The sequence below is a fragment of the Watersipora subatra genome, chromosome 3 (assembly GCF_963576615.1).
Source record: "Watersipora subatra chromosome 3, tzWatSuba1.1, whole genome shotgun sequence".
Classification (NCBI taxonomy): Eukaryota; Metazoa; Bryozoa; class Gymnolaemata; order Cheilostomatida; family Watersiporidae; genus Watersipora; species Watersipora subatra.
In genome coordinates this window covers 33,527,852-33,555,649 of record NC_088710.1, presented here as the reverse complement: position 1 = coordinate 33,555,649, position 27,798 = coordinate 33,527,852, and the positions used below count along the sequence as shown (strand labels likewise).

The following is a 27,798-nucleotide window of genomic DNA, read 5'->3' as shown; positions in this document are numbered from 1 at the left end:
ACAAGTGGCTTTGAACTGACAACTGCCACAGCTTATGTACAAAGTAATATTATACATAATATGCTATATCAATGAAGTAATGGCAAAACAATCATTATGCTATCAAAGTGCAAAAACTTCAATCTAAAAGCTAATGAAAAATGGTCATTATACTTGTTTTTATAAAACCACTCAAAACAAGAAGATTCCACAATTTGTTTTTGGCTGAGAATCAAATTTCAACAAAACATGAAGATGTGTCCAAGAAAACAATAAAAACATTCCAATACGACAACCCAGAAATCTGCTGATAAGACATGAAGAGACAATGAAAAGTTGGAGAATTCGGTCAATTTCCCATTCTGGAATGTCTTGACGTGATTAAAAAAATCTCTTTCACAGCAGTAAGAGTTTCAGGGATCTATCTCATACATGTCAGTTCCTTCAGAATCCTTATCATTGCCAATATACCGATCATGATCAGACATTTCTACACCATTCCTCATATTGTCATCACCTTTTTGAGGGGTCTTATGGCTACCTGAAATGTATGCGTTGAGATTGTTACCTGAAGAATGGTAGGAGTCATAGCCTTGGTCTGAGTGGGAGTGTTGAGACATCTGGAATCCTATACAATGATCTTGCTCTGTATTAGACATGCTCAAAGATGGAATCTCAGCAGAAGTGTGACTATCAGCAGAAGCTCGAGGGACATCAGAAAACAGACTCCCAGGTGCCGACACTAGACCATGGTTGTCACTTTCACTACTAAATTCTTTAAACGAGTCAGCATGTTCTACTGGTGATTGCGAAATAGTGGTGTTTGGCATGGGGGCAGTCATACCTATGGTTGTTCTTCTACGATGGTAAAAAAGAATATATGCCGATCCACAAACAACTTCGCTGAGATCTTTCATAGGAGTCACTGATACGTCATCCATAAGTCTCCAACCTAGCAGAAAAAGTATATACAAATAATACATATTGTAAAATCTCTAATTACAAGCTATGACGCTCTATTTTTCAAATAGAGGCTGGAGCTGTATATTGCAAATAGCTCGTCAGAATTTTTTGAAGATAAATTTAGCCCTTTTACAGGCGAAGCTAACGTCGCCTTTGTGTTGCCCTGTTTTTCGAGTGGAGTGATAGTGAATCTTTTGGATGCAATAAAACTGCTAACATAACTCCAACTTCTCAAAGATCTCTAAATAAATATGCATTGAGAAACCGAAAAATATTTCTACCGGTTGATATCTATTTTTTGAAATTAACTTACGATTATGTTATAGCCTGTGCACTGCTTTGCAATTTGTTGGAGCTTTAAATTTTTATTTTATTCTAAATTTGTGTATTCTTAAGTATATATAATATATATATATATAATATATATAAAATTCTAAACAGTATATTTTACAGTGGAACGACGGTTCGAAAACCGAGTTGTTGGAGATCCGAAACAATTTTTCCCATTAGAATGAATGTAAGTAAATTTTAATCCATCCCAATGCGAGAAATCAACTTCGGCAATGTATTTTACATTTTACACCATAAACTGTACTGTGTAGTATATACTGTACTGTGTATACTGTACTGTATACTGCATACTAAAAATAAAAGTGGGTAGATATAGATCGGGTTTAATTTTAATAAAAGGTTTTCTATTTATGATGCTGGAAAGAGAAAACAAAAGTAAACACTCCGTATGTTTTGCTCTTAAAACATCAAAAACATTAAAGGTTAAAATACAATGACAAAAATTGCAGAAATTGATAATGAAACAGCAAAAAATGCAACAGATCAGTTACATCAAAAATCGTAGGAAAAAGAAAATATAAGCAGCAATGGCACGTTTACTTCACATATTTGAAGGAGAATCCTCCTCCAAAACAATTTAGTGTAACTCAACTGGAGGGGTTATCTCTCTAGCAAATCTATTCGGTAAGTTACTCCGTCCCCGATGGTTCTTCTCTTTTTGCAAAGAATTTATGAAGTGTAAATTGCTTCCCGTTTGTTAACGAATGTTTGCATGCTGTTTCAGGAGCTGTTCCAGTTTCAAAACGCATGCTCTCGAATTTATGTTCGAGATCCGAGACGAACAAATCTCAAAATCTTTGGTGTATAACCGAGTTAGTCGAGAACTGAAGTGTCCAAGAGCTGTTCCCCTGTATATAATCAGTACACAAATCAGCAAATTTTATGTTCGAGATAACTTATTGTCGATATCGTGGGGCCAAATTAATTAGTCCTAACGAAAAAAGACGAACATGCGTTGCATATACTTAGGCCCCAAAATATCTCTGAAAATAAGCATCGTAAATCGTGGACGCAAGGCTAAAATAATCAGCACCCGGATGGTGTATCCGTTATATGAAAACGTATCTGATCGCTATGGCATTCTAGCTCAGTGGTAGAGCGCCCGGATTACAAAATTGTTGTTGCATTCGTCGTGAGTTCAAATCCAACAGAATGCGGAATCGCAATGTCAAGCTTTTAAGATCTATAGCCGGAATGACTGACAGACAGATGACAGACTTTGAGAAATATATATATATATATATAGATATATATATAGATATAGATATATATATATAGATATGTATTGCAATTTGTTTATTCACTCCAGACCTGAAAAACACAAATAAATACTTGAAGTAATTACACTTAGCATTAGTACAAATAAATTATATAAACCTACACATGCATGTACAAAACTGCACGTGAAAACTCTTTAATAATAATAATTAGAGCTGCACAACGATTATGAAAATTGATCGCGATTAATAACTGGTCTGAACCAGTTAATCTTCGATTAATCTTAGAATTAATCTAGTAAAAACCTGCATATTCAAATCAAATAATACAGCTATATATAGATTAATTATATTTTAGACAATTGTTAGCAGTAGTACATGTTATGTACAATGTACATAAGTTACAATGTAATATTTATTATGAGTATGAAAACTGTCTATGAAAGTCAATAATTAAGTCAGCCAAGAGTTCAGGCAGCACAGTTTATTCACATTATCTGAATAAAGAGATGCACTCTTCCTACATACAATATTGCCAGCTTTAGAGAATAGCCGCTCACAGAGGACAGTAGTGCCGGTAGTCAGTAGTATTAGTTATTGTCTGCGACAGCTGGTGATGATTTCTGCGCGGTAGGATGAGAATTAGTTAAAATATATCTTAATGATGATGTGCTGTGGTGGTAAGCAAATTCTTTCTGGCATACACTGCACTTCGCTTTCTTGTTTACGCTTCCAACAACTTACAGAAATGCGTTACCTAGGGTGGAAGACATTTTTCTGCTTTCATGTTCCAATATAGTGTCAATCTTATATTACTAATATTCTGAAGCTGAAATATAATTGTGACTTATTTGAAAAATGAAAATACATGTATAATTAACTTGAGAAAGTTTTTAAAAATAAACAAAAATAAACTGTAAGATACGTATTAAATACTGAAATCACTTTTGTTGCTATTACTTAGAAACATGTTCAAACAACTAACAACATGGCCGCTTAGGGCTAGATCGGCACGGCGCTTGTGCGTTGTATAAACAAGTTTATTGTTAGCGACTCACTGTGTTTTCATAGTTGAGTGCAAAATAATTGTGGTTGTAATTTATTGGTAAGAAAGTGTTGCTTGTCATAATATTTATTTGTTAGTAAATTAAATAACGCGATCATTGTGCAGCTCTAATAATAATCAGCAACAATTATTTCTGTCATTTCACCTTAGAGAGGTTAATGGAAGTGTAGGCTCTAAAATGCGTAACATTTCAAAGTGAGTGATACAGGTACATAGCATAATTTACTTTAATTTACGATAGAAACATTTCAATTAAAATAGTTTATGTATTCTGCTTACATTTTATTTTTAATTTTTATTTCATTATTTCTAGTTGCAAATTTGCGATGCTTTGAAAAATCTTGGACATCCTATGATAGATGTTACATCATGTCGAGACAAGAGTTATTATTCCATATAAGATATGCTTTTTAGGAGTTGCTATTCTTTGATAGATATCCTTCATAGGAGTTGTTCTTCTTTGAACGATATCTTTCATTGGAGCCATCACTCCTTCAGAAATCAAGTTTTAAAAGTTATTTGTTTAAATTAAAATTGCATTAAACACAATGCATTGATATAACTGACCATGTTGTGTAGCAAAATAATGTAACTAACCATGTTAGAAATTACCACATGCCGTTTGTAATGCAAAATGGAAATTATTCATGGCAGTGAAGAGCCTCAAATATGAGTGTTTCCATTCATTGAAGTACCTTTTTTGGGACCCATTCTTTTATGCATAACCATCGTAGGAACAGCTTCTTTCAAACTGTCAATGCTTCATAGTTCCCAAGGATCAACGAATACAATGAAAAACCAATATACTGAACATGAATACAATACCTATTTGACTTCTCTTAAAAAATATCATTCTTGCACATTCCCTCGTGATCATATGAAAAGTAATTTTGCGCAATCCACTATATGCAAAAAAGACTATCATAAACTTATCAGAGGTTACGCGTGATTGATACCAAAAGGTGGTGTATTACCTGCATAGTGTTTAGTGGTATCTTCCTTGTCTGGGCATCTTGCATACGCTGTGTAGTGCCCTACATTCAGACTACCAAAGTGGTTGACAACTCCATACAAGTCATATAACTGCTCATTCTTTGACATTGGTCCTGTACAAAATCTCCTCATGTTCAGACCACTGAAACAAACAAGCTAAATTTTACAGGTTTAACCTTATTAGTAAGGCAGGTTTAGACTAGTAAGGTAGGTTTAGACTAGTAAGGCAGGTTTAGACTAGTAAGGTAGGTTTAGACTAGTAAGGCAGGTTTAGACTAGTAAGATAGGTTTAGACTAATAAGGTAGGTTTAGACTAATAAGGTAGGTTTAGACTAGTAAGGTAGGTTTAGACTAATAAGGCAGGTTTAGACTAGTAAGATAGGTTTAGACTAATAAGGTAGGTTTAGACTAGTAAGGTAGGTTTAGACTAGTAAGGCAGGTTTAGACTAGTAAGATAGGTTTAGACTAATAAGGTAGGTTTAGACTTGTAAGGTAAGTTTAGACTAGTAAGGCAGGTCTAGACTAGTAAGGTAGGTCTAGACTTGTGGGAGGCAGTGTTGTATTTGTAAGGCAAGTCAATAAGTCAATAATTGCAGAATTGTAGAATTTGTAAGGCAAGTCAATAAGTTCTGAACTGGGCAATTATGATTGTTACAGACGGTACTTGCCATTTGGTCGCGGCATATGACCATGTCTCAACTGATATGTACAACAAACATGGGCTTATATAGACCAGCATATGACAAAGCATATGAATGTCTGAAGTGGATTACGCAAAAAACATGAGCTTGCCACATCTGGTATGCAAATGAGTAATGAACATTTTTCAACTGATATCCAAAGCATGACTATGCTTCAACTGCTATGTACAAAGGATGTGAGCACGCCTCAACTGGCATATATAATTGCCTTGACATGAGCCTGTGCAGCATATCGAAGCACTATATTGATGGTTATATACATGTAAATGGTATATATTTTAAATCTACAACTAAACTACTAAATACTACAGTCAAACCTCTATATACGACAGTCAAACCTCTACATAATGCATTCAAATCTCTAAATACTACAGTCAAACCTCTATATACTGCAGTCAAACCTCTATATACTACAGTCAAACCTCTATATACTACAGTCAAACCTCTACATACTACAGTCAAACCTCTATCTACGACAGTCAAACCTCTACATACTACAGTCAAATCACTGAATACTACAGTCAAACCTGGACATTCTGCAGTCAAATCTCTATATACTACAATCAAGCCTGTAAATACTACAGTCAAACCTCTATGTATTACAGTTAAATCTCTACATATTATAACAAAACACCGTCATATGAAATTTCAGGTTGATTGACAGGTTGATTGATTTTAAAATGTTGATTAACAACATTTTAAAATTGTGTCTATTTATAACAAAATAATCACAGTATTTCATTTTTAGCTATGATTTTGACAGAAACGAAAACCAAGTTTTAGAGACAAAAGCACACGCAACACAAGCTCCAAGTCGTAATAAAAAAAGGTCATTTTTCAGCCAATTGAGGACGTATGATATGCGATGTCAACACCAACAATTAGCCAATCCTTGAACGGGAGACAAAAGCACTTCATCTGGCCGATATTCTTATATATTTTCTACTACCTAGTAAGCACTCTGGGTGTCAGCAGGCTGTGTTGTTATGGTTACCCAACATTACATGGCAAACAATCATAATACAAGATTTAAACAGATTACAGAAATGCCGAAAAAGTTTGTGCGGTACTTATGCATCTCATATTAATTTTCAAATGGTGGTTATAGAATTACACTGATTGACTGTGCATATATTTTGTAGAGTGCACTAGCACAAAATTCTTTCTTCAAACAAAATGGAAATTTAAAAAATAGTCTGTAAAATTTGCTTACCTCAGAAGTCATCTGTTAAAAATCTATCAGCGTACCCTCGACTTTCTTGAATAAGAATATTGAACGAATGATTGTTAAATATTCCAGTTAAAAAATAAGCAAATTTTAATATAATTACATAGCGTGGCAGCCGTTTCCGATGGCTATTTTGTAAAGATAGTGAATCTTTCTCTTCATTTTCATGATTTGTAAAAGTACATAAATCTTGTTACTTTGCCGGCATTATACAAAAGCCCTGGTGAAACCCAATCTGCAATGTTCTCTGCTATTGTTAATGCAATAAACATCTTTGCTGTCAGTTAACTTTTAATACATTTTGAGATTTGCTTCGAAATATATTAAAAGTTATGTTAAAATAGTGTTAAAATTTTGTTAAAATTCATGTTAAAATCATCTTATTTTGGAGCGAACAATCTTATAAAAACACAAAGTAATTCACATAAAACCATATAAAACAGAGCATAAAATATAATTCTATACAAATTATTAAACTTATAAGTGATCCAAAAATACGGCATTAATGTTATTATTTATATTTATCCTAAAGATTCATGAATGAAAGTTCAGGCTTGGTAATGCATAGGCTTGATGGTAGAGGTGGGAATGAAAATAGCAATTTACTAGCAATTTAAAATAAGTAAAAGTTAAATTTAGTTTAAATACTTCCAAATTCCTTTTTTATAGTTTTTGCCAGCCCCTCGGCTGTCACTTGTTGCTAGCCCCTCGGCTGTCACTTGTCACTAGTCCCTCGGCTGTCACTTGTCACTAGCCCCTCGGCTGTTACTTGTCACTAGCCCCTCGGCTGTCACTTGTTGCTAGCCCCTCGGCTGTCACTTGTTGCTAGCCCCTCGGCTGTCACTTGTCACTAGCCTCTCGGTTGTCACTTGCCACTAGCCCCTCGGCTGTGACTTGCCACTAGCCCCTCGGCTGTCACTTGTCACTAGCCCCTCGACTGTCACTTGTCACTAGCCTCTCGGCTGTCACTTGCCACTAGTCCCTCGGCTGTCACTTGCCACTAGCCCCTCGGCTGTCACTTGCCACTAGCCCCTCGGCTGTCACTTGCCACTAGCCCCTCGGCTGTCACTTGCCACTAGCCCCTCGGCTGTCACTTGTCACTAGCCCCTCGGCTGTCACTTGTCACTAGCCCCTCGGCTGTCACTTGTCACTAGTCCCTCGGCTGTCACTTGCCACTAGCCCCTCGGCTGTCACTTGTCACTAGCCCCTCGACTGTCACTTGTCACTAGCCCCTCCGACTGTCACTTGTCACTAGCCCCTCGACTGTCACTTATCACTAGCCCCTCGGCTGTCACTTGTCACTAGCCCCTCGGCTGTCACTTGTCACTAGCCCCTCGGCTGTCACTTGCCACTAGCCCCTTGGCTGTCACTTGTCACTAGCCCCTCGGCTGTCACTTGCCACTAGCCCCTCGGCTGTCACTTATCACTAGCCCCTCGACTGTCACTTGCCACTAGTCCCTCGGCTGTCACTGTCACTAGCCCCTCGGCTGTCACTTGTCACTGTCACTTATGAAACTACGATGCTTTGAGAAAGTTCTAACTTCATATGATGGAGTAAACATGTGAAAAATCCGGAGGTTAAGGCAATCGTAAATAGAGGTTTGACTGCACCCTGATATGAAACATTTGTAAGAATGTTCACAGCGTTTTACGAAGGATATCTGTAGCTATATAATACACATAGCACCTTATAGGGTGGAAGGATATCTGCAGCTATCTAATACATATGGCACCTTATAGAGTAGAAAGATATCTGCAGCTATCTAATACACATAGTACCTTATAGGGTAGAAGGATATCTGCAGCTATCTAATACACATAGCACCTTATTGGGTAGAAGGATATCTGCAGCTATCTAATACACATAGTACCTTATAGGGTAGAAGGATATCTGCAGCTATCTAATACACATAGTACCTTATAGGGTAGAAGGATATCTGCAGCTATCTAATACGCATAGCATCTTATTGGGTAGAACGATATCTGCAGCAGTCTAATACACATAGCACCTTATAGGGTAGAAGGATATCTGCAGCAATCTAATACACATAGTACCTTATAGGGTAGAAGGATATCTGCAGCTATCTAATACACATAGTACCTTATAGGGTAGAAGGATATCTGCAGCTATCTAATACGCATAGCATCTTATTGGGTAGAACGATATCTGCAGCAGTCTAATACACATAGCACCTTATAGGGTAGAAGGATATCTGCAGCAATCTAATACAGATAGTACCTTATTGGGTAGAAGGATATTTGCAGCTATCTAATACACATTGTACCTTATAGGGTAGAAGGATATCTGCAGCTATCTAATACACATAGCACCTTATTGGGTAGAAGGATATCTGCAGCTATCTAATACACATAGTACCTTATAGGGTAAAAGGATATCTGCAGGTATCTAATACACATAGTACCTTATAGGGTAGAAAGATATCTGCAGCTATCTAATACACATAGCACCTTATTGGGTAGAAGGATATCTGCAGCTATCTAATACACATAGTACCTTATAGGGTAGAAGGATATCTGCAGCTATCTAATACACATAGCACCTTATTGGGTAGAAGGATATCTGCAGCTATCTAATACACATAGTACCTTATAGGGTAGAAGGATATCTGCAGCTATCTAATACACATAGTACCTTATAGGGTAGAAGGATATCTGCAGCTATCTAATACGCATAGCATCTTATTGGGTAGAACGATATCTGCAGCAGTCTAATACACATAGCACCTTATAGGGTAGAAGGATATCTGCAGCAATCTAATACAGATAGTACCTTATTGGGTAGAAGGATATCTGCAACAAACTAATACAGATAGTACCTTATCGGGTAGCTGACAAAGTCTTCAATCTTGTCTCTACAATAATTGTTGTGGAAGGAGAAACGTTTGAGGTGAATAATGAGAGTTTCTGGTAGAGACCAAAGAGTCACTTGCTTACTAGCCACTCTTTCTACTTCGCACTTTGGACAAAGCCTGAAATAAACATTAATTCAAGCATCACACCTTACTAACTGACACCAATGATATACAGCCCCCCAGAATAGCCGACGGCGCTCATATGGGCGGGGTTTAATGATGGAACTCTGTTGGGATTAATCGAACACGGCACTCGAACAAACAAATATGCTGAATAAAGCACCTTGTAAATTTACAAATATTATGAACTATAGTGGTTATTTTACTTATCTGTTGAATTCATTTTGTTGTCAAATAAATATAATATCCCAATATTGTCACCGTTATGATCAGTCAGTTGCCATTCACAAGCATTCGTGATATTAATAGTCACAATCGTAAAATAGCTCAAATTCGGTTTTGCATTTAGATTTTGAGTATGAAAACTACACTGCACAGCTTTGCCTGCTGTCCCATCTTATTGGCCAGGTAAAACAATGTGATAACGATGAAAGACTTTGTCATTTTATATTAGGGGTGGCAAAATATTAATCAAAAACTAGAAAAGAAATGCCATTGTTCGGGTAATTATATTCAACTTTAGGCATATACGACGACCTTTACCAATTTTAAAATTACTAAAAGTAGGTAATTTGAAATGTTTTATTTTGCATGAATCTATTATTTTGGTTAGGTATCACCCCTACATTGTAGAAATTCAAGGTTTGCTATTGTGAACCGCGGGGCCTACTGACTGAATGAGCTGATGAAACGATAACAGCGAGTCGTGTTTTCCAAAACCTAACAAGGCAACGCGACAGCCCCGCGAGAGTTGTGTTTGCTCCGAAACCCAGGCTAGCACAATCCTAACAGAGCTCCATCATTAAACCCCGCCCATATGATAGCCGTCGGCTATCCTTGGGAGGCTGTATATCATTGCTGACACGTAAATACAGGTTGTACATTATTAGCTGACACGTGAATACAACTGGTACCTAACTAGTTGACACATGAATAGAGGTGGTACCCACCTTAGTTGACACATGAATACAGGTGGTACGTATCTAGCTGACACATGAATAAAGGGAGTCTAAGACTAGTTGAGCCATGTATACAAGTTGTATGTAACTGGAAAAGCACAAATCTAGACTTTATGATAAGGAAATGCGACTAGATAGCATGTGGTCACAAAACAGGTCGAACATAGCTAGCTGGTCCTAGCGTAACTTACCACATATTATCAGAGGAAAGAGTTTCCTTTTGAGTGAACAGTGTGAGACAACTCTCAATATCTCTTACAACAGCGGCTTCTTGTTTTTCTTTCATTATCTTGTCTTCTTCACACATCTGCCAGATAGCAACATATATACAGCGGAATTTCGTATAGAAGACGGGGTATAAAAATTCACAGTAAATATCTAATGCAAACAGCCCCTGGTAAAAATCATCAACGTTTTATATATATACTGTACATATTGAAAATTAGTAACAAAATAGTTAACCATAGTGACCATAGTTACCTACAGTAACTTTAATGTGTTAAGCGGTTATAATCTGCAATAAAATGTAATATTGCAATGTACTACGTGCAGTATGTATCGTAGAGGTCATACTTAAGAGGCAGACGTATAATGTAAACGTTGAATTTAACTTTAATGAATTTAGTTAACCAAACACACACTTAAAGCTAAGTTTTAGTATTCGTTTTTAACTATTTTACTGAATGTCAACTTTTTGATCGGCTAAAATTTTATCAACCATTTTTTTGCAGTTTCGTTTTCACCATTACTAATAACGAATAGCGCCGAACTGAGATATCGAGCATCACATTTCTTTCATGCATTGTGTGCAGGATTTTGGCTAATAGCATATCAGCATATCAAATATTATTTTGACATATTCGTTATTCGGCGCACTCAGCATACCAAGTTCAAATTTGAATTTCAAGCGAAATTGTTGCTAATATAGTATAGAGCAAAATATTTCGTATGGAGAGAGCAAAAAATCATCGCGTTTTACATCTAGGGCAAAAAAAATCGTATAACAGGGTCATTGTAAGCCGAGGGCACATTGTATATATGTATATGTGTAAATAAATTGTATGTAATAACTCTTCGCCACTCTCCAAGTGAAGTTTTCTCATTAATGTTAAAAGGGTCCTCATTCAAATAGCCATAAGTCATAAAAGAGGTCACCATGTTGTAAGCTTTTTTAGAAATACTTTTCCATGAACATTTAATATATGAGAGAATTAAGCTAGTTATACCAAGAGGAAGTATTTTTGCAAAAATAACTCCTTTTAAAAAATAATACAGACACAGAGTAAATCATTTCTCTGGCTACACCTTCAACTCTATTTTTTTTGCAAAATTATTCAAGTCGAAATATTTATACCAGTTATTAGAGTTGCCCCGATTCTAATGGGTGTTAAGTATCTGAATCGATATCAGCCGATCTTTTCTTAAAAAATCGGAAACTTCAGATACTTTTTACAGGTCAACTATTTAGCAAAAAACCGTATTTTAGCCTGCTACACTAATAACAAATCATCAGCGGCAAGTTCCTTCTTTTTACCTAATGAATTCCAAGCCTGTCACACAATCTATTTCATGTCTATAGCCTAATAAACATCCACACAGCTGAGGAATATTTTGGCTTTAGTCAGGACGTAATCACAAAGTGCGGTATTGCCCAATTACAGCGATATGATTTATTGCAGCCAATCACGAACAAAAGAACAATCATGAGAAACAAGAATGCGGTGTAATGTTTCTATTTACTAGCATTACGAAAGTAATTTGAGCAGCTGATGCATAAACCCATAATGTTATCTATTTGTCTCTTGATCCTGACGTATCCTGATGTATCGTTTGTATCGCACAAATTAACCTCAGTGGCTTATCGGTATTTAGCCTGTCCTCTGTCATCTGTGGCAAGTGAGCCTTCAGTACTACTGGCTACATCGATAGTGATAGAAGATAAAGACATCTCACTGAGATAATTGAATCACTAATGGTAATTAAATGAAACGATTATTTGCTCTAAACAGTACAGGCGCAGCAGTTCGTTCAGCAGTAGAAGAAAGACTTAATTATCACAGATAAAGCTGTCCCACTAACAGTAATTACCATTATTAATAACAGATTTCAAGAACCATGGACTGTTTTGTTGCTAGATGCACGGTATGGCAGTATATGAATGTATATACATGTATGTCTTTTTTCCATAAACACAAACAAATAATACATGAATATTTATATTTTCTTTGCATTATATTTATATTTGCATAATAAAATTAACAATTATTTATGCAACCCAAAAGATCTGAATCGGTATCTGAATCGGATTATTTGTCAATAAGAATCGATATATCGAACCGGTATCTGAATCGGCTGATGAAATTACAATCGGGGCATCTCTACCAGTTATTTAGCGAAAAATGCTTCTATATGTTTGGTTCTGTAACTTCTATTATATAATATGATTAACAGACTCTCACAATTAGATGCACACATGATACAGTTGCTATAGATGGTAGAGAATTGAACCTTTTTCCTTTAAAGTAGAAAACATGTAGGCTTTTGTTGTTCATGAAAGTTCAGAAGTTCATAAAACTGTGAATAAGTATTTAAAAGTATGTAGCATGATACTCGATTATAGAGCACACCAAACCTTACCAGTTTTTCTCTTGTCTTCACTTCATACTCCCGGGTATTTTTCCAGTCCACTGACAAATACTCGCATGTGACCTTCAATGGTGCATCACCTACCATAAGGAGTAACACAAACTTACTCACCGCGAACTCAGTGACAGTTAGTTAGCAGCTATGTGAGCATATTCAGCAAAGCTGGGTACTCAATGACAGTTAGTCAGCAATTATGTGAGTATATTCAGCAAAGCTGGGCACTCAATGTCAGTCAGTCAGCAGTTATGTGAGTATATTCAGCAAAGCTGGGTACTCAATGTCAGTTAGTTAGCAGTTATGTGAGTATATTCAGCAAAGCTGGGTACTCAATGTCAGTTAGTCAACAGTTATGTGAGTATATTCAGCAAAGCTGGGTACTCAATAACAGTTAGTTAGCAGTTATGTAAGTATATTCAGCAAAGCTGGGTACTCAATGACAGCTAGTCAGCAGTTATGTGAGTATATTCAGCAAAGCTGGGTACTCAATAACAGTTAGTTAGCAGTTATGTGAGTATATTTAGCAAAGCTGGGTACTCAATGACAGCTAGTCAGCAGTTATGTGAGTATATTCAGCAAAGCTGAGTACTCAATGTCAGTTAGTCAGCAGTTATGTGAGTATATTCAGCAAAGCTGGGTACTCAATGTCAGTTAGTCAACAGTTATGTGAGTATATTCAGCAAAGCTGGGTAGACTCATGCAATTCTGGACAACCAAACAATTACAGCACTGCCATTTTAGACATCTTGCTTTGGCATGATAGCCTGGATGTAGGTTAAACATAGGCTTGGCTGACAATCTATAGTACATTCACTTACCAGTATCCATAAGCCTATTGCCTTTCACACCTGGTAACGCGCAACCTCTTCTGTCCAATGGCTTAATATGGAACAAACGATTATTTTTGGAATTAATATCAGCATCACCAGCTTCTTCTCTGGATTCTACAGAAGCACATATCTAATACTTTCAGATGTGAAATTTGGCAACAAACTCAGGTCATCACTTGAATGAAAATAGCAAATAAGATCACTTATATTATGTTTCCATGGAAACACATCATCAGTGATGCCATATTTTCGTGGAAACCATCTTGACTCAAACTAATTATTTTGAGTCATATCTTGATACTACAGGAAGTACCTGGAGGCTGTCTGATGTCTGTTGACAAGGAAGCATAAGACTCCAGGGTAGAATAGAGAGCTTCATATGTAATCTCAGAAGTTCGTAAGCTGACTATGAATGGCTGTCCGACTGCTTTCAGGCTCGGCTTGCTACATGCTTTCTTGTGTTCTGGCCAGTCAGCTTTTTGGCATTCCCTAAATAGGACATAGGAGATATCTCAGTCGTCAATGTTTACAAATTTTCATTTTTACATCTTATATTCACCATAATTCATAAGAACATGTCATATATTCACCATAATTCATAAGAACATGTCATATATTCACCATAATTCATAAGAACATGTCATATATTCACCATTATTCATAAAAAATGTCATATATTCACCGTTATTCATAAAAACATGTCATATATTCACCATAATTCATAAGAACATGTCATACACTCACCATAATTCATAAGAACATGTCATATATTCACCATAATTCATAAGAACACGTCATATACTCACCATAATTCATAAGAACACGTCACATATTCACCATAGTTCATAAGAACATGTCATATATTCACCATAATTCATAAAAACATGTCATATACTCACCATAATTCATAAGAACATGTCATATATTCACCATTATTCATAAAAACATGTCATATATTCACCATAACTTATAAGAACACTTGATATACTCGCCATAATTCATAAAAACATGTCATACATTTAATACATTTCCTTTATTCTTGAAGTTTAGTATTTATCAGCATGTGCTTTCGTTTCGTCGCTTACATGTGAGTTATGACCTCCATATGAGCTTCTTGATGAAAAAAATGAACAAAATCAGGCAGATTCGATGTTGCCCAAACTTTAAAATTTACTAAAAAAAAACAAATGTATGGTGGTGTGGCTGGTAGGGAAAGCAAGATGGTACCAGAAGGAGATGATGGAAAAGAAACAATGAGAGATGTTCATCAAAAGACATTGAGAGAAGAAAATAAAAAGGCAATATAAGATAGAATAGTAGAGATAATGAGAAAAATATGAGCAGAGATGCGATGACAGAGTGAAACATTCGAAGTCAGAGTATAAGAGGGACTAGGGCTATGATAGATGACAGTCATACTATAAGAGGGACTAGGGCTATGATAAATGACAGTCAGACTATAAGAGGAACTAGGGCTATGATAGATGACAGTCAGACTATAAGAGGGACTAGGGCTATGATAGATGACAGTCAGACTATAAGAGGGACTAGGGCTATGATAAATGACAGTCAGACTATAAGAGTAACTAGGACTATGATAGATGACAGTCAGACTATAAGAGGGACTAGCGCTATGATAGATGATGAGATAATGAGAGAGATAATAAAAAAGACAATGACATTGTGAACGGGAGATGGTGAGGTATCATTAGTACGAGAGGGAAATGGTGTGAGAGTGAAAAGATAAGGGAGTGAGATCTGGTCATAAGAAGATGGAGGGTGATGTTAGTTGTATGAGACTAGATATGAGACTAGATATGAGACTAGGTACGAGACTAGGTACGAGACTAGGTACGAGACTAAGTACGAGACTAGGTACGAGACTAAGTACGAGACTAGGTACGAGACTAGGTATGAGACTGGGTACGATACTAAGTACGATACTAAGTACGATACTAAGTACGAGAGTAGGTATGAGACTAGGTATGAGACTAGGTATGAGACTAGGTATGAGACTAGGTATGAGACTAGGTACGAGACTAGGTACGAGACTAGGTACGAGACTAGGTACGAGACTAGGTACGAGACTAGGTACGAGACTAGGTACGAGACTAGGTACGAGACTAGGTACGAGACTAGGTACGAGACTAGGTACGAGACTAGGTACGAGACTAGGTACGAGACTAGGTACGAGACTAGGTACGAGACTAGGTACGAGACTAGGTACGAGACTAGGTACGAGACTAGGTATGAGACTAGGTACGAGACTGGGTATGAAACAAAAATACTTACCTACTGCAGTACTCAATAGTCTGGCAATGACTACACTTCCTAAGGCTTTTCACCTCCCCTTTAGGTTTTTTACAGTGAGCACATTTCTGAGCACATTCAGCCATAGAAGGAAGGATTCTTTGTTTACAAAAGATTTGAGTCACTGAATATCCTGCTGAAGAAGTTGTCTCCACCTCAAACCTGACAAGGATTAATCATACAAATGAGAGGGCAGGGGAATGGCATAAGCAGGACATTGTGTCGTTCAATGTACAGTCGTGTAACAAGTACATGTACGTGAGTGTAATGCTATATCAAGTTACTTGTTTTTGGTGTAAAGACTCTGAATTTGACTGCCATGTCCTACTATATTTCGTGAACCCAGCAAGGTACTATTCAAAGAATAAGTATCTAGTTAGAACACCATTCAGTTTTAATACTTTTGTATTATAATAAATGAGCTATTCACAACAATTTGTACCAGTCTACGACTATAAGAGCGGCCTAAATATAAGTCTTAGGAAATTTAAATGGTATGAAGACCACAGTATATGTCCTTAAATTTTGTACAGGGTAATCAGATGCCTTTCTGAATGCGGTAATTTTTAGTGATGAAGTATTAGGCTGAACCTCCTTAACCGATGTTTTGTCTTTGTCCAATCTTTTTGATGCATGTAATGGTTGACTGAGGGTGGCTTATAAAAGTCACATCAGAATCTATAGTTCAGTTTGGGAGCTGGGAGTGTCTGAAGATGTTACAGCATTCCGGAGAGATAAAAGCTTGAATATATCATAAGATGAAGTTGCTTTATTATATTACTCACTCATTCAATCAGAAAAAAATTAAACTAAACACGAAATCACTTGAAGCAAGATTTTTATATATGTAGTTGAGTGTTGATCGAGATTAAAACTCTTTGTAAGGTATCGGATTAGCAAGAAAGTTTACTAACTGTTTTAATAGAAAACTCTTCGACATTCGCTGTTATATTATGTTACTCTACTCAGCATTTAAAAATAGCTTTCTTTGTTAAGAAAACAGATAGTTGATGAAACATTGTTAACAATTTGAAACCTAATACTATACATATAAGCAGGTCTTCTGATCCTAGACAGTATTAACAACTCAATCGACTGTGAAAGCACTTGGGATAGCGCAGCTCCTTTTGAGCTGAATATTATTCGGAAACTACAAGCTTGTAGAACTCAATAAAAGAATTAAAAATAGAATAGAGTAAATAGTTTTTTTCACACTTTTTCGAAAAAGTCACATAACTGAGTTAACTGGAGGAACATACTCTAGAACACTTATGTATTCGTGTCATCTGACTTTCGCGTTTTTGCGGAGTCATCCCCTCGCGAAAATTTCATGAGCGAAACTAAACTATCATAACGAATGAGCGAAAACGCGAAATTAAATAGCTTGGTTTATTGATATCTACAATAAAATTGTCATATAGAGGGACCTAGACGTCGTTGATAGTCCAAAAAACAAATGGCAGCAAGCGACCAAATTGAATTATCGATCTCCCCACACATTTCTACCTGCGGTTTATAAATACAAACTAGTCCCAAATTGAAAATTTTTCTTACTAGCGAACTGGACCTGAAGAATCTAATCCGTTTATTCCACTTAATTTATTTTCACATCATTATATTTTCGCACTCATTAGAGCAACGAAATTAAGTAGCAGAAAAATTGTACTCTGGATGCTAATCACGAAACTAAATACTAGCGAAATAAAAGTGTCCTAGGGTAATGGTTGCGGTATACCCAGTCTGATAGTGTGTATATTTGTTATGTCCACTGAGTCCGATAGTGTGTATATTTGTTATGAATTGAAAAACAGGTAGTTTCAGTTTAAAGCTCTTGTTGCTGAGGAGAAAAAGCTTCTTACTTTTTGATCCTTCATTACAAAGATTTTTGACTTTAATTTTTACATCTTTAAAAACTAATTTTCTGTCAGCAGCCATTTTCATTTTTTGGTTGATTAGTGCCCATTAGCATTTCGATTAGCATTTCAGCGACATATTCAGTGTTAATAGCCTAATCAGCTTGAATCGATAAAATTATACCGAAAATGTATTAGACTCAAAGCAGCTCATGTTTCATAACCCGTTAACCGTAAGAACAAAAAATCAAAACCAAACTATGCAGTCGAGTTTACTCTGTCGTAGGATCAGGTGTGTACTCAGCATCAAGTGCGAAAATGATACCCCCAAATATCTCAGCCCAGACATGAAAGTGTTGAAGAAGCTAGCATTAATATTTTCAAAATAATTGGTAAGGTTAAATGCTCTTTGTTCATATTACATATGTTGAAACGGGTTGGAAACCTGTAATTTTCCCATTATAACCTGAGGTTAGAAATCGGAAAAAGAAAAATTTTTAAAATTATCATCGCAGTCAAATAAATTTTTAGCATACGCGGTGTCAGATATAAAGATTTAGAAAATGCATCGGTGATAATGGGACAATGAATTCACAGAGATATCGTCCATGCCTTCTGTTTTTGAATCAGTTATACAACTCGTGTATTTTACAGTATTAGGATGAATAAATTTTAACAACTTGTTCAATGGGGTCTTCAACTCAAAGTTTAGATAAGACATAAGGATTTATTCAACTCAAAGTTTAGATAAGACATATAAGGATCTATTCAACTCAAAGTTTAGATAATACATATATGGATATATTCAACTCAAAGTTTAGATAAGACATATAAGGATCTATTCAACTCAAAGTTTAGATAAGACATATAAGGATCTATTCAACTCAAAGTTTAGATAATACATATATGGATATATTCAACTCAAAGTTTAGATAATACATATAAGGATCTATTCAACTCAAAGTTTAGATAAGACATATAAGGATCTATTCAACTCAAAGTTTAGATAAGACATAAGGATCTAATGATGATGGAACTGAATTTAAGAGGTTTACTTGTAATGCTCACAAAATGTGACATGTGTTCAATTCTGAAATTGCCAAACGAGTGCAGCAAGTATGCCAAAGTTTAAGTGTATCACCTAGCTTTGATGGTTTGACAAGATGATCAACAAATTGTTTTGCATTTTTTAATAAGATTAGCCCGGCTTTTAAAAAAAATGCAAAGCTTTTTGTACGCCTGTGTCAAATTTCGATTCTTCTCTCAACTTGATATTTGCAGTATCTCAATGGTGAATCAAATAGGCAAGGATTCTGACTGGGATCTTCTAGTTTTAAGAAGTATTAATTTATTGACAGCCAAAAAAACTTGATTAAATAGAACTTTGCAACCCAAGTATCATTTCATCTGATGGAAAAAAAACGCGTCTGGAATATTCTTAGGTGTGAAAGTGGAGTAAACCCTACACGTGAGTTTCCATGGGAATGAGTTGCATGACACAAATTTTTCTTATGATAAACATCATATCATGGCTACTCATAAATAATTTGAATAATTCTAAAAACTTGGCGCGAGAAAATGTGTCAACCTGATCAATGAATGTCCAAGGGTTTGTAGTTACTCTTGTTAGTTCATCAATCACTGTTTAAAACCAAAGGATTGCGTGATTTTCTTTCCAAATAAATTTCTTTTCGCTGTTCAACAAGTTGAAATTGAAGTTGCCCACGACTATAATTTCTTAGTAACTCTGTGAGACTCTTTTACAAAATCTTAAAAGATTTGTTTTCTAATCTACTGCTAGATTTGGAGACCTATGAACAAAAAAACACTATTTAAGGTCTCAAATGACTGGAGCGATTTGCATGGAAAGACTGTCAGCGCCAATTTGATTTGAAAAATGCTTAAAGATCACCAAGTGGTGGATATAGCATAACAAGTCAACAAATCCTGTCATTTATTACCATCTTGTGATCAAGAACTTTAAAGTGACCATCACTGTTGCTCCAAGAAAAATGTTTCAAAGAAACAAATAATTTCAAATTTATACATTTTCTACATTATACATTTCTAAATTTATATATTTTAAAACTCAAGGGATTGATGTTATCCATTTTGGAAGATGAACCTTTAATATTCAAATGAATGAGCCATCTTTTAAGAGGTTCAGCGCGCCATAAACAATAAGCAAATTGTATACAGTACTTATTGCATGTGAGATGGCATTTCAGTAGATGGGAGTTGAGTAAAACTCAACATTAAAGGTTTCCCCAGCCCTTTTACCATGTTTGAACAACCTTTCCATATAGTTCAGTATAGGGGTCAGTATTTTGGATGTCCAGATTAAAGATGTTGTCACATCAAGTGAGACACCCTTAAAAATGACAACTTGAACCTGGAGAGAGCCTGGATCAATGATCAGCCTGCAAGACGACCCATCAAAGAAATCAGAGTTCCAACAATCTATAATTCTTTTTGCGATGTCCTGTGATCGGAACCGAACCAGAATCTTAAGATTCTCTGACTTGAATGCGTACAGAGTTAGGAGTTCAATGATACTGCGATGATACTTGTCCCATAACACCAAACAGCAACCAATCGACTGCCATTCGTCTACTAAATATAAAGTGGTTGTGTATAACATCTCCAACCAATAGACAATATAGTCAACCAAAACACTCAAATCCCTGTAGGGAAAGTATACCATTAAAACTGTTAGAATACACTAGTTTTGAGCATTTCGGAGTTCTTACCTTTTGAGGCAAATAATCAATAATGCTGGTTGACCTATATCAAACAGCAACCAATCGCTAATAAAAGTGCTTGGCAAGTCTCAAACTAAAAGACTAACTCGTACGTGAATAAAATTGCTCACCAAAAGACCCATTCGTGCCTACTTAAATAATATTGACCACAAAAAATGACTCACGCAAACCACGACAATATCGTTTATCAAAAGACTCTCAGTTTTACTCTATGCACATAATACCTCTCAACCCTAACCAACATGAATTAGAAGCCAAGTCTAAGTTAGTGCTAAGACCGGGCAGCCGTTATGATAAAATCCACGTCGGTAGACAGATGTTAATGATGGACACAAAAAGTGGACATGGTTCAGCAGAAAGCTAAGAGTGAACCAGGGTTAACTGATAACTTGATTCACTCAGGATCCAGTTCTAGAAAAGTCTCTCTTTATGCAAAGATTGAACACGTACTTTATCCTAACACATCAATCTCATCATCTAGCAAACAGCAGAAGAATAAAATGAATACATTCTTGAGATAGAGCATACATACGCGTAGAGGTCTTTAGTATTCTTGTGTGCATAAGAGTAGACGTGGTCAAATTCGCCATCGTGTACAGTAATAAATTCCAGCTAAAAATAAAGCCGATATTGAATACTCATCATAATATTAAGATAAAACTTTTCGTAGAGTATAAAAACTTAGAAATTGAAGGAGAGATGTTGGATTCAACTAGTAGAATAATGTAACTTAAAACCAACTGCTATTCCTATCAAAATAGTCTCACTGGTACAAGCTTGGCAGTGATGGTTATCAGCTCAGGCAACAAACAAGTTTGAAAAGGAGTAAGTAAGCATTAAATACAATGAAATGTTTTAGTTTACTCACATGAACCATCCAAGTCAAGTAAGATGAGATAACAGTTTACTCACATTAACTGGTTTAACACCAGTTCTTGATGAAAGCTCTTGCTTTATATGTGTGAGCCCATAATCTGTAGAAACCTCCAGCGTCATCTACAACGGACACCATAAATTACCTAATCGCCTAAATTATGAGACAAGTGTTGAGAAAGGTATCGTTAAATTGGTATACCAGAAAAAATAAGGTTCACATGTGGTAATAATCAAGAAATTATAAAACTGCATGATTATAATTTTAAAGTTTCTACAATAGAAAGGAGTAAAATGTGTTGTTATATTAACAAGTCTGGTGTTCCCTAAGATGGCACCAACTATACACCATAACAGATATGTCTGGTGTGTCTCGTGTTCCCTAAGACTATGATGGCACCAACTATACACCATCACAGATATGTCTGATGTGTCTGGTGTTCCCTAAGACTAAGATGGCATCACCTATACACCATAACAGATGTCTGATGTACCTCGTGTTCCCTAAGAGGGCACCAACTATACACCACCACAGATGTGTCTGGTGTTCCCTACAATGGCACCAACTATACACCACCACAGATATGTCTGATGTGTCTCGTGTTCGCTAAGAATAAGATGGCATCAACTATACACCATCACAGATATGTCTGATGTGTCTCCTGTTCCCTAAGAAGGCACCAACTATACACCACCACAGATGTGTCTGGTGTTCCCTAAGATGGTACCAACTATACACCACCACAGATGTCTGACATGTCTAGTGTTCTCTAAGATGGCACCAACTATACACCATTACTGTACCAGACATGTGTCTGATGTTCCCTAAAATGGCACAAACTAAAAACCACTAGAGATATATGTCTGAGATGTCTGGTGTTCCCCAGAATGGTACCAACTATGCACCACAGCACACACATGAGATGTGTTCTCTAAACGGCATCAATTGTAATCCAGACCGATGCGGTCATTTGGTACTTGAACAGCGATACCATATTCTATTGCTAAGGATAACCTATGGCCCACGAACCTTCACAGGAAGTCTCTGAGAAGCTTCTGTCCTTTTGGGGAAGAAGGTGAGAGAGATATGTGTTTTAGGTGGTGGAATGGAAACTGAAATGAACTTGGTAGGATCATCAAAGGTCACGCTGGCTTTTCCACACGTAAGGCAAACCAATTCAGAACGCATCTGTATACGAAACTGATCAGCAATCACAGAGTCGTCTATCCATTTGGACCTGCGTAAACTGGCCTCCGCTGCTTCCTACAAGGTCAAGGTAAAAAGAAAGATCAATTATAATAATGACAACAAAAGTGAACTTCTAAAAAAGGACTACAGTTGAAAAACCGTCTATCATCTTCTCCAGAATAATAGTGAAGAGCAAAAACATGACAAGCAAACAATTGTTAGCTATAGAATTTGCATGGCCAGTATCTGATGCCTCATCTTATTACATTTGATAAATAGAAAGAGCAGGGTATGAAATGAGTGAACACACCTCATCTGTCAAATAACCATTTGATTCTTGGTAAGGAAGCTTCTTCCTCACTCTATTCAGATCTTCATGAAGCATGTCTAGCAAGTAGCTGAAAAACTCTTGGGCGTCGTGATGAGCAAAACCATCGAATTGGGTTGCTTTTTCAGAGACGAGGACCTGTAAGATATGTAGACAATATATGCATGTTATATGCATGTGAAGACTAGTTTCATACTGTAACCAGGTAATAAAGTATACACATGGCTAGTACTACAATATCATTCAGTATCATATGAAGTATAACATTCATATATTCACTGTTGCTAGCCGTTCCTCCTGTCGTACGAGAGTAAATCAAAAATTGAAAAATTTGCCAAATCTTGTTCCAGGTTTTTGTGGTTTCCTAAAATTTTTTTGGTAAGATACAATGAATATACCTCTAACTGAGACTGTTACTACATGAATATACCTTCAACTGATACTGTTACTACATGAATATACCTTTAACTGAGACTGTTACTTCATGAATATACCTTTAACTGATATTGTTACTACATGAATATACCTTTAACTGAAACTGTTACTTCCTGAATATACCTTTAACTGAGACTGTTAATTCATGAATATACCTTTAACTGATACTGTTACTACATGAATATACCTTTAACTGAAACTGTTACTTCCTGAATATACCTTTAACTGAGACTGTTAATTCATGACTATACCTTTAACTGATACTGTTACTTCCTGAATATACCTCTAACTGAGACTGTTACTTCATGAATATACCTTTAACTAATACTGTTACTACATGACTATACCTTTAACTAATACTGTTACTTCATGAATATACCTTCAACTGATACTGTCACTACATGAATATACCTTCAACTGATACTGTTACTTCATGAATACACCTTTAACTGATACTGTTACTTCATGAATATACGTTCAACTGATACTGTTACTTCATGCGCGTACTTTTAACATGTACTCTGATTTCATGCACTTACCTTCAATCGACATGGCTGAAAAAGCTCACTTTTGCCACTCCACAATGCTCTAACTGTTCTCGCAAATTCTATGGCAATTTTTCCACCACTTCCTTGGGTGTTTTCTCTGTTTATACTTCTTTCCAAGTCTGGACCTTTGAAAAAGCGCAGAGTTTAAACCTAGTAGCAGTTTATTAAACTAAATTCACCTTGCTCTAAACAGACTCCTCCGTGGCATGTACGCACACATCAGCACTTTATCTTAATAACTAATACATACAAGATACCTACTAAGGCTTGTGGTAGATGCATGATTCTATCATACAACATGTAGATGTAAGTATTAACATACATTGATTTACAACTAGAAGATCTAACTACAACTGTGGATGCTTTGACAGTCTACCAAACAAGGGTCTATTCCAGAAACAGATGACAGACTCAATTAATAATACCTTCAACCGTAAGCTAATGAGTCTTCACTTGATATTGATATGAGTACTAAATATTTTGTACACTCGCCTTCCAGATGGCCTACAAGCGTTGTAGGAGCATTCATGTTCAACTCCTGCTTATTTCTTACTATAAGCATGTGCTGTACTATTACTGCTGGTGGAAGGAATGATTTGGAGCACACGAACCAGCAGATGCCTAGACAAGCTACTAATTATGCCAATTTTTTATGGCATAGGCCACCAGTACATTTTAAGAAAGTCATATGACTGATGGAGTTATTTTTACCATAATGGCTATAAAGCCGTTGCAGGTAGATATACCTTAGCTTGTTTTCAATTGCAATAAGGTAACGCCATTATTCGACCATTTTTATAACAATTATTATTTCTTCTTTAACATGGAGTTAATGGTTTTGCCACTAATGGTTTGCCCACTTAGCCATTTATCACATGGGCACAGGCTGCACAGCTTTTCAAAAACCTACATAAATACTTGATGCATACATACATAAAAAGATACATACTTGATGCTTGGCACTCGCAAACCTGGTTCAACACTCAATAGTATATACAGTATTAGCATCTCCTACCCAAAAAGAAGTCTTTAAGAGCGGGTGTATTTGCTAGAATCTGAATGATGACATTCATGAAGCATGTGTTCCTATCGTTGACCAGCCCAACAAACCCTTGATCCCTCTCTTTCATAGATTCCTCCTACAGAAAAAAGTAAATCAGCAAACTGGTCAAACAATCATATTGAACCGCAATGCATCCTATTTTCTAGCATCACCTACCTCTTAGTACTTGACCTTATATTACCTACCTCCTAGAACTGAGTAGCATATTACTAGATGCCTAGAACTTAGTGATATACTGTATTACCTATCTCCTGAATCTTAGTAGTGTACCACTTTACTTCAACTCCTCACAGCGCTGAAACTATTTCCGAGTTATCTATGTGTGTCAATTATTACTTGTGTCACTTTATACCTAGTGTGAATGGTTCTTGCAACACGTTCAAATAATTAGTTATTGAGCTAAATGATAAAAACAGCAATATATTTATGTTGATGACTAAATTGGTAATGATGTGAGGCTTTTGTACTCAATTTAGTAATAGTTAGTAAAAGTTCACAAGACCAGTTCTGTAGAGCAGTTTAGAGATGTTTTGAAGTTTTTGCTTAAGCAGTTCTACATATAATAGCGTTCACATGACTCACTGTTTTGACTTCTGAAAAATATTTTCAAGACAGTCTGCCTATTAATAGTGCTACTACATTTTTGTGAATTTGCAAGTACCCAATATTACCTGTAGTTGTATTATGCATATAAATGTTCTATATTTATATATTGGGTTCAGACTATATGCTGACAATCATGACAACTAGAAATTCTGACATACAAGTTCAATATTTAACACCGAATTTTAGGTTTAAAAGTCCACATTCAACTTATATGGCAGTGACATTTTTATGACACAAATTCTTGTAAATTTAAGTTTGACAAAGCCATTGCAAATTTAAATTATATGATATGACATATAGGGAATTATTTATAAAATCGTCAAAAGATGGTTCAAACACAACGTCCCATTCTTCACCATTCAAGTTGTCATCTCAAAGATCATCTTTTAGAATGTTTGTTTCTTGAATTTAACGCTTTTTTCGTAGTATTGGCCTACAAGTTCAGACTTCGATAATCCATTTGACACTTCTAATATCATCCATCCATTCTTTTTCTTGGACACAAATCACAATTCCTGGCTTACACCTGTCTTGAAGAATTGCTTTCCTTTTAAATACGTATTATTAAAAGTGGCAGTTTTGTTCTATTGGTGAGGCAGACCAATACAATGGTAAAGTGTTGCTTTTCATACCCTGTGGTGTCACCATAACTGTCTTCTCTTGTTCTTTTATTAATTGTTGTATTGCCGACAACACCAAAAACATGGGCATTTGACTATCCCAGTTGATTATTGAATGCCATTTCTTCAGCATTGATATAATTAATGCGTTTCTCAGACATTTTTCACTTTCTGAGACTGAATGAACTATTCCAATCAAGCGATTTGAGTTATAGAAGGGGTCGACTTATATGGCCGGTACATACCAGAACCAGAATTTATGAACCCAACTTATAAACCTTCGCCGCTACGCCATGTCGACTTGTACACCGGAAATTACAGTATATAAATATTGATCATTTAGGTACATCAATTAAATTGAAATGAGCATCCAAATAAGAAAAGTTAACAAATGTCTTAATACTCAATATATGCTTGATATAATCTGCAAGTATTTCTTGATTCAACAAAAATAACAGAAACTTTGTTCAAGGACTAATTGTGGTGACAAGTAGCATAGCATATCTGTATAAGATGGTAAAGTTAGGTTTTTCCCATTATTAGTACCTAGGACAAGATCACAAGTTACAAATTGTTGCTAGTATGAGCACCTGTAACTTATGCTTGATACTTACTTGTAAATACTTTTGTGAGTCTACTCTTAAAGAAATGTGCTTTAGGCCGATTCAAGTGCAAGTTGGTTGAAAAACACGTGCATAGGTAAGCTGACAACTAAGCCAATTGTAATGCGAACCAACCACAACAATAGTACTTTAGTAGTCAGAATACAGGTCAAAAAATATATAGTCCATCTGGGCTTGTACACCTTGTCAGATAGCTACAAGCAACTCCACACATTTTGTGCTAGTACGCCATTACCTAGACTAAAATGCTTCCTGTCTGACTGAGCCAGTGTTTGCCTGGTGTTGAGAAGACGTATGCTATTGCGCTTGGAGCGTTTCAAACGCACCCGTGAGTAAACACAATCTTGGCTTAATGTGTAGATTAAATTTAGAAGTTTCAGGCAATCAAATAATGGGATCCGAAGAACACTAAAAAGTTTATAATAATAATCCTATTCATTCATTCATTCATTCATTCGACTCGTAGAGTCTAGACCAATTTGTTTAAACTTTAGAAATGGTTGCAAATTTCTGATATTCTAAAATATTCTGTCTCTTTCTATCAAAATACGTAAAAACATCAGGTTTAGATGTAAGAGCGTTATACCAACCATTTTTTCCACGGCTTCCTATCGAAACTTCTCTTCGTTCGGGAAATTTTATAAATGGCTATTAACCGGGTCTGT

At 36.0% G+C, this 27,798-nt stretch overlaps 1 protein-coding gene across 1 annotated transcript; it reads right to left on the bottom strand.

The window, feature by feature from the left end:
* Window positions 1–27,771, bottom strand: LOC137389963 (ubiquitin carboxyl-terminal hydrolase 19-like). The gene is made up of 15 exons (XM_068076164.1): window positions 27,724–27,771; window positions 25,237–25,360; window positions 24,213–24,346; window positions 23,221–23,376; window positions 22,752–22,985; window positions 21,761–21,844; window positions 21,381–21,460; window positions 16,216–16,395; window positions 14,237–14,412; window positions 13,912–14,037; window positions 13,088–13,176; window positions 10,642–10,757; window positions 9,336–9,488; window positions 4,551–4,711; window positions 1–931 (listed from the first exon to the last, which is right to left on the bottom strand). Exons 1-15 carry the CDS (start codon window positions 27,724–27,726, stop codon window positions 393–395), a joined length of 2,355 nt encoding a protein of 784 aa, XP_067932265.1. The 5' UTR covers window positions 27,727–27,771; the 3' UTR covers window positions 1–392.
* Window positions 27,772–27,798: the final 27 nt, after the last annotated feature.

Bases quoted from the DNA above. Each gene is read 5' to 3' on its own strand.
- LOC137389963 (XM_068076164.1), bottom strand. The intron at 23,377-24,212 runs GTAAGTGCATGA...CATATCTTACAG, and splicing joins TTCAGCCATGTCGATTGAAG to GTCCTCGTCTCTGAAAAAGC. The intron at 21,461-21,760 runs GTGAGTAAACTG...CTTTATTTTTAG, and splicing joins CTGGTGTTAAACCAGTTAAT to CTGGAATTTATTACTGTACA.